Genomic DNA, 11,269 nt, shown 5'->3' on the forward strand with positions numbered 1-11,269 from the left:
CCATCTAGTAGGTTCCAATGAATGTGGCGTTCTAGTTCCAGTAAATTAACATAGATGTCGCTGAAGCACCTAAAGAGATTATGTGTAAGCTATGCGTTAGGTATAATTTATAAACTCTTTTTTAAATATAATAGGGCATTTTAAAACTTAGTAATTTAAAGCAAATGAACTTAGATACAGGATTTTTGTGTCTGACTTTCAAAGAATTGCCTTGTACCATCTTGAAGAATATAAATATTTGCTTTTATATACATTAATATTTTAAAGAATAAAATTAATTAATGTTAATTATACTTTTTCGTTACATACAAAGTCATGAAAAATCAGCCAAGTTTTAGATGTACGCAGCACATGCAAAAAAACCCTCGGGGTTTTTTAAAATAAAACACAAAGTATGGCAAGAGATTTATTACAAAACATACACTTAAAACTACATATGTTACAAAAACGTCTACTTAAAATTACTAAACATAAATAAATGCCTGTACAATATTATCTATTTTATATATTAATTGTTCACTGGCACGTTATATACTATAAATTCGTGGTAGTCCGCTAGATGGCGACACCCATTGCCATTAAAACGCTAGAACGTCTGTAACTTCAATAACGATTTCAATGACAAGTTATTTTTTTCTATTTCGTCTCAATATTCGTTCGTTGATATCGCGCTGGAATTACGTAGTACGCAAACTCGTTGTTGAATTTGGGATCGCTATTGGAGCTACTTGGAAGGCTACTGGTATTTTATACCTTAAGTAGCCTTAGAAGAGTAATTATTGTTGCTTAATTGTCCTACTGCTTAAAAAAAAGAAGTTTGAGAGTCACCATGACTGCCAAAGAAAGACTGATACAGAAATGTACAATATATCATCAACCATTAAGGTTGCAATTACAATACAATTAATATAAAGTACATTTTATTTGGCTAATTATCGTATTTGCATACTAAATTGTTCTTAAATAGAACAGGTGAACTAAGGGCTCATATCTCGTAGATAATAAAGATTTAAATTCCCCATGTCGTCTGATCTTTAATAATAATTATTAATTACCGCATTCGCATTGCGCTTTTTGGCTTGACTTTATCTTTGGCTTAAAAGATAATATAATCTAAGTACATACATTATTCGTCCACATTTGGTACTATAAAGATTTTATTTACATCTCTGTTACACCTATTCCACTATTAAGTAATCGAAATACATAACTGAGAGCCTCTAATAAAAAAATGTTAATAATAATTTGTTCATTTCTACGGAAAATACAATTTTAGTGGTATTTTCTCTAACAAACCTTTTCCGAGAGAAGAAAATTTATTTAAAGGAATTACTCTCATTGGGGATTAATAGTTGGATATATAAAAAAGTGCTACGAATACAGTGAGTGACTTTAACTCAGTGAAGTAACTTATTTCATCTGTTTGTATAATCTTTTCTCAATGGCTTGAATAGCTACTCTTCCTAACCAAAGTTTATCATAACATAAATGACTAAATAACTTCATATTAAAACCTGATTCGTTAGTTAATATCAATTAATCTTTCCTATTGTGTCCACCTTACTGAGTAATAATTATACTCATCTATTGAGAGCAGAATTTCATTGCATTGTACTGATTAATGTTAAGCGAGGAATTGACCAATGTGCTATGTGACCTTGGAACTAGGGAGGCCTGTAGTGCGATGTCGGTGTGGAACTTCCTCGATCTAATGCTGATAACCTGCAGCAATAGACTGATATTAGTTCATAGTACATAACAACGCCTTTGAATTTATATTTCTGAGTCCTGATCTCCACAAACACAAGAGCAGTGTTGGCTAGTGGCTTCAGCGTGCGACTCTCATCCTTGAGGTCGTAGGTTCTATCCCACACGTAAAAAGGTAGCAACACTGTTTTTTTTTTATCTCCACAAATATAGACTTTGCATCCAATTGCAGCTATATGTTTTACTGCTATTTATTTTATACATTGTTTGCCCAAGATTACAATCTCTATACATATATAAAAATAAATTACTGTTATATATATACGATATATAATATATTATATAGCAATACAAGTAAGTACGTTAAATGTTATTTATCAAACGACACACTCATATAAGGCCTCTCTGTATGCCTTAAGTGCGCTAAGCCCGTCAACCTCCAGATAGTGCTGTGTAAATACTACGCTTCAATTAGGTAAGCCATTAGTTTCACTAGTGCTCATGCATTGTACACGATATATGTAGAATGCTAGCGGGACCCTGGAAACGATAATTTCAAATAAAGTTGCCACAATTTTATTTACAACACTGCGTTAGTTGACTGTCTGATTGTATTCCGTAGGGTCGCGTCGGCATTCCTAGAAGGCGTGTGAGCAAAGAAGAACAAAAAAGAGAGAGAGAGAAGAGGCGTAGGAGTTGGTACTCACGCGCCTTCGTGATGCGTTGCAGGTAGTAGCAGCATTGGCGCGGCACCCTCCACAGCTGCGTACAGCGGAGGCAGCACCTTGTGCGAGTGTGCCTCCACTGCGGACCACACCACTGTCAGTATTTGCCTGCAGCATTCATACCCCCACTAACTCCCCACACATACCTGTTAAACCGCCGCCGCGGGATACGCCACCGTGTCCGCCGTGTCCGCTATGTCCACCACCCATACTCTTTGGTTTTCGTTTCCTGGTCTGGATTCCGTCTTTTTTCATACTCAATGGTCGGTTTACCTAAAGAAAAAAACATATGAAAGCGTCTAATATTCGGTATTTAAATTTTTTGTTGCTGAAAGTATCGGAATGTGAATGTCATTACGAAGGTATTAACTAATGCCTGATGCTGTAAGGGTATTAAGCAACACGGTGATGTCACCGAGCTGATCCGGCGTCCGGTTAGCAGAGACACCGGCCGACGGGGAAACTCCTCGTAATCTAGCGCCACGCAGTCCTATCATCCTTTAAACAAGCGTATCTACTCACGCGGAGATAATTGATAAAAGATTATTTATCTCATTATGAATATTCGTGGTCGCAATGATAATTCTCTATCAGTCGGTAGCCCCGCGTTTATCTCGAGAGATTAGATGAGACCCTGTGTTTTGATTTTTTTATACAGGCCCAATATTTGCCGAGGAGTTCCCTGATAACTGCGGCGCTCGATTAGATACCTGCTGCTTGCTACCGCTCTAATCACTTGTAATCGGTGCAATCGCGTGCTATCTGCCAAACGTGACTTACATTATGCAGCTTGTAATAGAGGCCGCAGGCGTTGCAGACTGGTTCACCGTTGTTGTTGCGCCTCCAAAGCGTCGTGTTGGATGTGCGACAATTTGCACAGGTCACACCTACACGTCGGTTACCGTTTGTCGGCTGAAACAAAATAAAACGTAAGTTCCTGACCGATGCATGCATTAACGTTCGTAATATGCATACGCTGGTTGTCCAGAGTATCGAAGTACTTACCAGCGCTTGCTGTGGCTTTGCCTTCTGTCCTTTGAGTGGAGGTCGGTTGACCCCGTTTATGCGCGTGTATAGACCGCAGGCATTGCACAGATAATGACCGGTGCCGTCGCGGCGCCAAAGCGGGGTAGTTGCGGCCGCACAGTTTACGCACTCTTTGACTTCACCCATGCCAGCCATTCCTATATTAAATAATATTAAAATTAAACTATGCGTTAACTGGGTTCTAAATATCCTGTTTTCTGACATAGTTTCCTACTAACCAGGGTCAAACTGCTCATCCATAGGTAACAAGTTATGCGATGGCCATGGCTGCGAGGGTGGTGCGTAGCTCTCAACAAGCAAACCAGTTTCGTATCCAGAGACAGGCACGTATTCAACTCCACTCTGCGCGAGGTATTCACCGCCCACCTTGTACTGCACCGCGCTGCCGTGCGAGTAAAGCGTGACCTGCTGCGGAGCAGGGCTAGCAGACGGCTCGTATGGTGCTTGGCCGTATACTACCCGAGTGCCTAATCCTGATGACGCCAGAGTGGGGTCAGCGCGGTATAGCAATTGCGGCGGGCTATCCTCTCCGCGTCCGCCGCCACCTCCATACAGCGTCACCAGCTCTTTAGTGGGTGCGGCAGGCGGGTAGGCACCATAACCTCCAGTGGCATACTGTGGGCTTTGTGCGTAAGTATATCCGCCTTGGACTGACGTCACAGGTTGCAGGCTTGCATACGTGCTTGCCCGCGCTTCCGCTTCGCTTGCGCTCCCTGCCCCGCCGGAACTCCCCGCCCCTCCCGCGATTCCCGATCCACGCCCTTCGTACTTCACCTAACAGAAAATTTATTTTTAAAACTGAAAAATTCCACCATGAATCACAGATGCTTATCTATTGGCGTATTTCGATTTAGCCTACGTCACTGTGTGTTAATACTGCACCTATGTTTATTTTATCTAAAAACACATTTTTTGGCTACCCTGATCTTTTTAAAATTAACTGTTTTTGTGATAAAAAATAACTATGCCTCTGCTATACTGCGATGAATAGGTCAAAGACAGAATTATTACAAACCTGTTGGTAAGCGACGCCGACTGCTTGCTGATTGTTTAGAGCTGTTGTCTGGATCATTTCTAAAGTAGGCCCATGATCAGTTTGCAAAGAGGCGGCTACAGCATAGTGACGTGCATCAGTCTCTCCTCCGTACGTCTCGGTCCCATCGGGCGGCGCTTCTTCGCCATCCTGCGATACTATAACGTGGTACGGTGCTCCATAGCGCAGCGCCAGACTACGTCCGTATTGCGGACGCCCTGCAGGTGCGCGGTAAGACGGGATGGCGCGTTTATCCATCTGAGAAGACGGTGAAGGTGGCTGTTGCGTACGGTACGGCTCCTGCTTAAAAGCGAGGTAGCGTGCGGCGTCTTGCTCAGCGGCGCGCAGCCGTTCTTCATCGTATGGTCGTTCGGATTCAGCGGCCGTACGGTAGGGTTCCATTTGAGGCTCAGGTGGCTCGTCTTTAACATCATCTATGCCTTCGGGAGTCTCGGTGATGTGACCAGCTGCAGTGATAGTTCGCAACGCTCGGCGCGATGTGATTACTGATTGCTGCTCCCCCTCGGGCATCGGTTCCCCTTCATTAGCACCGGCTGTGCCTTCGACCCGCTCCTCGTTCTTAACAAGCTGCAACGCCTCACCGCCGCTATCGGCCTGTGGGTCCTCCCCACGTGACAACTGCATGCTCTTCATAATTCGAGTTTAACTGAAAGGTTGATTTGCGTTAGAGTTGAGGAAGGTGAGTTCTTTGAACTCGGTATAGACGGCGTGTTTGCTCGCGGCCGTGTCAACACGCGACATTTGACCGGAAGGCGCGACTCGTCTCGGAACTACAAATAGGGAACACAGTCGGCGCCGGCGCCGCACGCGACAACTACGGCCTCTAGTTTTGTTTTTTAATTCTAGATAAGGATAACTAGGGTCAACTATCGGAGTCATTCCACTAATGTCATCTTTGCAATTTACACAAGTATTATAAAATGAACACTCTTTGTATTAAACCTTTATTGCAAGTAACAAAGTGAAAATAGCTTCTATTACAACAGCAGGTCTTAATGTAATACCCGAATGAAAGGAAAACATATTATGCCAGAGTTGTGGTGTCTTGTGTGGTAATGTGCAAAACTTATAAGCTATATTACATTAATCGAGTTAATACAAAACTAATAAGATTTCTACGTAAACATTTTCGCACAGTAATAAAACGAGTTTTTAATTAAAGTAATAAATAAAAATATAATATGAAACCTACTCCTACTCAGTTAACAAAACTACAAAAAATATCTCGTTAAATATAGGTACGGAATATAACTACGGAAATTTAAATGATTTAGAGCATCCAGCTATTTCAATATTTTATTGAGCTAATTTTGGTGAGGTATGTGATGTGGGGTCGGGATACTGTTTGCTCGCGAGCGATAACGGGCACATCTCGCTGATAAGGCTTGTTGATCGAGCCTCTTCCGACACACACATATGCGACGTCACACCCAATGTTGGGTAACAGAACCCTCGACTTGAGTTTAAACGCTAACAACATATACCATCAATAAAACTCAATCACTAATTCGATACAATTATTTATATTTTTCTCCATTTTACAAAATTACTACGAAGATTCATTTCAAATATCTTGCGCTTATTTTCTTAAAAAGTGTAGGTGTGTGTATTGGTAGGTTTATTACAAAGTAATAAAGAAACAAAAAATATATTTCCCTAAAGTTTTTTCTATAAATGAACATTTCACTGTACGAAAAATGTTCTAGATACCCGAGAGTTGTATTACTTTTAAGCGAAATTCTTGCATGAATTATTTAGCGAATTGTCTTTTCTTTTCCACATTCCATTAGAAATCCTTTTAAAGTCAAATAAATGTTGGCGTTAAAATCGTGGCGGAAAACCAGTGCGGATACACCCTTTTAGGAAAGTACGCTGAACGCCACAGAGCTCTGATGCTTGTAAAATCGTTAGAATGCTTATTTAACACTTAAGTACCAAAGGACTATGAAGAGTTACAGAGAGTAGTATTATATTAAAATCAAACAATCTATACTAATATTATAAGGAGGAAATATTTGTATGTAAGTATATTTGAAACGAAATGGCTCAAAAAGTACTAGACCGATTTTAAAAATACTTTCGCCATTTGAATGATAGATTATCACAATTGAATTTATTTTAATTTCAAGAAAAATAAGAATCCCTATTAAAACTATAAGAATGTTACCCAAGGTGTAAAAAAATGCCTATAAAATACTTTTTATCGCACGCGTTGCGAAAACTATTGATGATAGAAAAAAAATGTTCGACAATAATTTTAAGAATGTATCAATATTAACAAAATATGTTAAAAAAATAAATTTCCATCCGTGCGAAGCTGGGACGGGCCGCTAGTGTGAAAAAAAGGAAAGGTTTTTTTAAGTCAGAGTCGGAATACTCTTACTTACACAAATTTGACTTATTTTGCAAGTAATATAATAATATATACTTAAAGAGTCAAAATGATACTTTAGTATACAGTATTCATAATTATATGAATACTATTGGGGAATAACAAAGACATTTTTCGAGTGGAAAAGTCGTTAAAAATTGGTCGATGTATTTTGATTCACCTATTTTCAAGCAGCCAAAAAAAATATTCGCTTGTAATATATTCGTATTTATATACGTTAACATTTATACATTTTTATCAGTATGTAAGTACAAATATGGTAACAAGGTGTAAGGGGCCACCTGGGAGAAAAAGAGATCGGTTTGTTGGTACGGCGGGCTGACGAGCTTAAAAAAACTGTAAGGAGGACTTCTATACTCTATTAAATATAATTTATTTTTGTATAAGTATCAGTAGTTCTTTAATAAATGTTTCAAGGAATAAATGAAGCTTAATTATTATTTTTAATATTTGTAAATATGAACAACAACTGTAAAAATTTTGAATCCGTTGCATTTTTGAGATGTCCCCGTCGAATACAAATTGGATACAAGTTCGATTTCATTGGAATAGGAATAATTTCCATATTTTCATTCAATTATGCTTATGAAAAATGTGATGTCACTTTTTAAACTTTCCGTTTTAAGCCATTTTAATATATTTGTAGCTGTGGTATTACTACGTCCACTTCGTAAACACGGAAGATACTAAAAAGCCTTTAGCCTTAAACGACAGATAGATGCGCTTACAGACCTATTTTAGAAATTTGCATTTGACCCTCAAAAGATCTAATGAAAGTTCTCAAAAATAAAATGGATCTTTACCGGGGCCAGCCTGTCTAAACCGATTATTAACACGACACATTTTTTATTTCCAATCCGAATTAGCATGTATGACGCTTGTTTGTCTTGTATTTCTGTTCGCTTTCTTTATCAATATCGTTGATTTACCAGATACCTAAGTATTTATTGCATAGCGTACGTATACACATATATAATACATGTGAATTTTATGTTCACTGATATACAAGAGTAATGTAAATGGTGAAGAAAATAATTTTGTGAATTAAGATTCAAACGCGTTGAATTCTTACTAGGGTTGGGTCGGGAACTGTGAGCGACAACTAAGGTAATCAATAAGTCTGGATTGATTTTAAACCTTTTTGGAGATGAATATAGTCTATGATATTGTAGTATTGTCTTTTTGAGTATATTTTTGCAAACACAGATACAAAAATTGTTTTCTCCTATATTTCTATTAGAATATCACTAAACCTTGAAAAGAATGATTCACTATAAAAATATGCCTACTTATTAATTTGAAATATTGTTGGAATTATAATTGTAATACTTTATTATGCTAAGGTTAAGAAATTTCACCGTAATGTATTCGAAGAGTGATATAAATAATAAAGAGAGTTTAATGTAAAATACAGCCTTCTTGCCTTGTTACTATGATCAAAGGCAGAATATGTATGTACATAGTTATCTAGCTGTATATAAATAAAAATGAATTGCAAAATATGTTGATAAGCGCAAAACTGACGGCTGAGGAGGTGTTTAGGGAGAGAAAATTTAGAAAACAAATTTTAGTTTTATTTAGCACGTTGGTTTTGCTTCCGGAAAAATTAACAGTCTAATGGGATGCCATAGAAAAATATTGATATGTTGTAGTTAAGGTAGGTTAAGTAAAAAAATTATATAGTATTTTGCGGCGGCTAGCGATAAAATTTCTGTTTGATCGATAAATCAATGTATAATGTATGGCATATATATTCATACTTCTATAAACCGAAAACTCATCATCTCTATCTGTATCAACACGATAAACTGTAATAAACTTCTTTGTGGTTTTCACCAATAGTTGGTATGATAACTATCTAAATAACTATCTGGCCGTAAATACCGTTACATAAAAACTTTTTTTTTTTTCAACTTTTTAATTATTTGGAATTTGAAACTCGTATTTTAAAAACTTATTTCGATTTTGCGCCATTTCACATACATTTTCTTGTTCAATATTAAATTACAATATGGAATAGGGTGTTAGAGAAAGTAGGATTAGAGTGATCGGTGATCTTGCACAAAGTTGGTAAGAGCCGTCGGTCAGTCGTATTCAAGACACTTCAGAAGCTTGGTCTTCATCGACCGAGGTCATCATCCTGCGTCAGTGATGCTTTGGATCAAGGAATCACAAAACTATTTTTTTTTAAAAAAGGAATAAAAACTTTAGCCAAAGTGTATCAAGATACAGGATCATGTTGTGAACCTGTCACCTATATTTTTTTTTATATACCGTGTACTTTCTAGCAGGATTCTGTACCTGGTCATAAGAGCTGAGACTGGCCCTCATTTAGCCCAGACCTCAATACTTTAGAATTAAAATGATGGTCAGTTCAAGAGGACATTCAATCACTTAAAAAATCTTTGGAGGAAGCCGCGGCGTAATTTCCCTTGGAAACAGTGCGTAAATCCAAGAATTTATGGCCAAACCAATCAAAGGCCCGTATAAAAGCCAAAGGTGGCCATTTCAAATAGATTTTTGTGGCGGAGACTGAGGTTTATTTAAATTATAAAAAATAATAAATGATATGTTCATTTAAATTTGTAACAGAGTTTATGGCTGTACTCGGTAAAGTGTATTCATAACTAAAATGTAAATGATAAGAACGCAAAAAGTCTTGTAGTGAAAAATGTAGAATTTTTACGAAGTGATATTTTAGAAAGCCTTAAAATATCTCGTGAAGTAATATAGGGCAAAAGCCTTAAGAAACAGAGTGCTAAGTTATTTAGTAGTATTAATATATTATAACAAAAGACTAGTCATTAATATAGTTAATGACTTTACATTCGCTAAATATAAATGCACTTTATGTAAGGTAATGTGTCATTAAAGAATAACGATACTGGATTATTTATGTAAAAAAATTTAGCTAAACGAAAACAATGTAAAATAAAAAAAAAGTTTACTTAACATGAAATTATAGCAATTTAGGTGAAAATATTTAAAACTTTACTAAATGCCAAACTAGTACTTGCCTTGGTGTCAAAATCAAAGGCTATGGGCGATATAAGTTTCTTTATTAAAAACTTAAGATGACGTTAATGAGTTTGGTCTTAAGGGTAGACTACACTTATGTTACTCACCGGGCTTGTAATGTGTAAGCGTCCTAATTTAGCTGGGTTAGGTAAATTTGAGGTGTAAAGAGCGCACTCATTGCCGCTCGCCGCGCGTCCCAATCGCGCGCTATCGCACCGCACTGTGTTATCGCGGCGAAGCTCCTGGGGGGAGGAGAGGGGGCACCGGGGGGCAAAGGGAGGAGTACGGCCGTGCGATTGGTCGTCATAATTTTCTCAATTTTTCCCCTCACGCGCGACGCTCTGTCAAATAACGCAGCCATTAAACAATGATATTTTTATAAATCTAGAGTCCGCTTCGACGGGAAGTATATAGTTCTTTTAGAGTTATAATTTTCATGTTATAAGCTTATTGGAACGCTGAGATTTTACTGTATACTATGAATACTGTATATTACTTTAAATAATAAATTTTGTAAGAAATTATAACATAACTTATATTTTTCTGATGTAGTGAGAACTATACATATTTCAGGAGCCTAAGAATTATTTGTTACATATATTTTACCAAGTAATTTTATTAAATTACTTACTTTTTCAAAATATTTGCAGATTCACTGACATTTGTTTTTCTTAGTAATAATCCTTTTTAATAAAAAAATGGAGGTTAATAAACTTAAGATAAGTTAAGTAAAAATAAAAACCTACGTCCAATTGCACAGTATTTGGAAAATAATATTTAGTTCACGGTTAAAAAACAACTGCACAACTTACAATTAATAATCATATCATCGAATCGATAAAAAAATTATGTCGAGACAATAATTTCGATGTTATCTTTATAACAAAAACTTTAAAAAATTGATAAATTTAATGCCCATATCTAATCAATGGCTTACAGAAGACATCGATCATCGGTCTAATTGCGCACTCGGAGTACACACACTACTACAATATTTAGTGTCAATTATTAAACACTTTTATAATTAAAAACAATCATTCATTTCGAGTTGTAGAGTTGGCCTTTAGGTTGTAGGTATAAACGACTCCAAATCAGATGTTGGGCTCCCACAGCAGCCGCTCATGACAGAGACACAGATTAAGGAAACTGTTACCGCACCTCCCAAACATAGCGAACAGATCAGATAGCGGGGCTGTTGGGTTTTAGTGGGTCCATTGTACCATAAGGACTGAACCCCACACTCGTCGCGTCAGTTTTCAATCGTTCCCCGACTGTAGCACATATATATAAAGTGTTATTATAAGCTTAGCAAGCATTTAGCTTTCG

The 11,269-nt window shown here is 37.2% G+C and overlaps 1 protein-coding gene across 2 annotated transcripts; it reads right to left on the minus strand.

The window, feature by feature from the left end:
• Nucleotides 1–393: 393 nt before the first annotated feature.
• On the minus strand, nt 394–10,284 carry LOC110993989 (transcription factor GATA-4). Of its 2 annotated transcripts, XM_022260444.2 has the most exons (8): nt 10,051–10,284; nt 4,495–5,179; nt 3,698–4,253; nt 3,438–3,616; nt 3,213–3,344; nt 2,579–2,705; nt 2,415–2,511; nt 394–1,722 (listed from the first exon to the last, which is right to left on the minus strand). In XM_022260444.2, the coding sequence occupies exons 2-8, from the start codon at nt 5,164–5,166 to the stop codon at nt 1,665–1,667; spliced, it is 1,821 nt and encodes a 606-aa protein (XP_022116136.1). In that variant the 5' UTR covers nt 5,167–5,179; nt 10,051–10,284; the 3' UTR covers nt 394–1,664. The 2 variants fall into 2 exon arrangements, with proteins under 2 accessions (XP_022116136.1, XP_022116137.1); XM_022260445.2 differs by lacking the exon at nt 2,415–2,511.
• Between the last annotated feature and the right edge of the window lie 985 nt (nt 10,285–11,269).

This window comes from Pieris rapae, chromosome 10 (assembly GCF_905147795.1).
Source record: "Pieris rapae chromosome 10, ilPieRapa1.1, whole genome shotgun sequence".
Taxonomy (NCBI): Eukaryota; Metazoa; Arthropoda; class Insecta; order Lepidoptera; family Pieridae; genus Pieris; species Pieris rapae.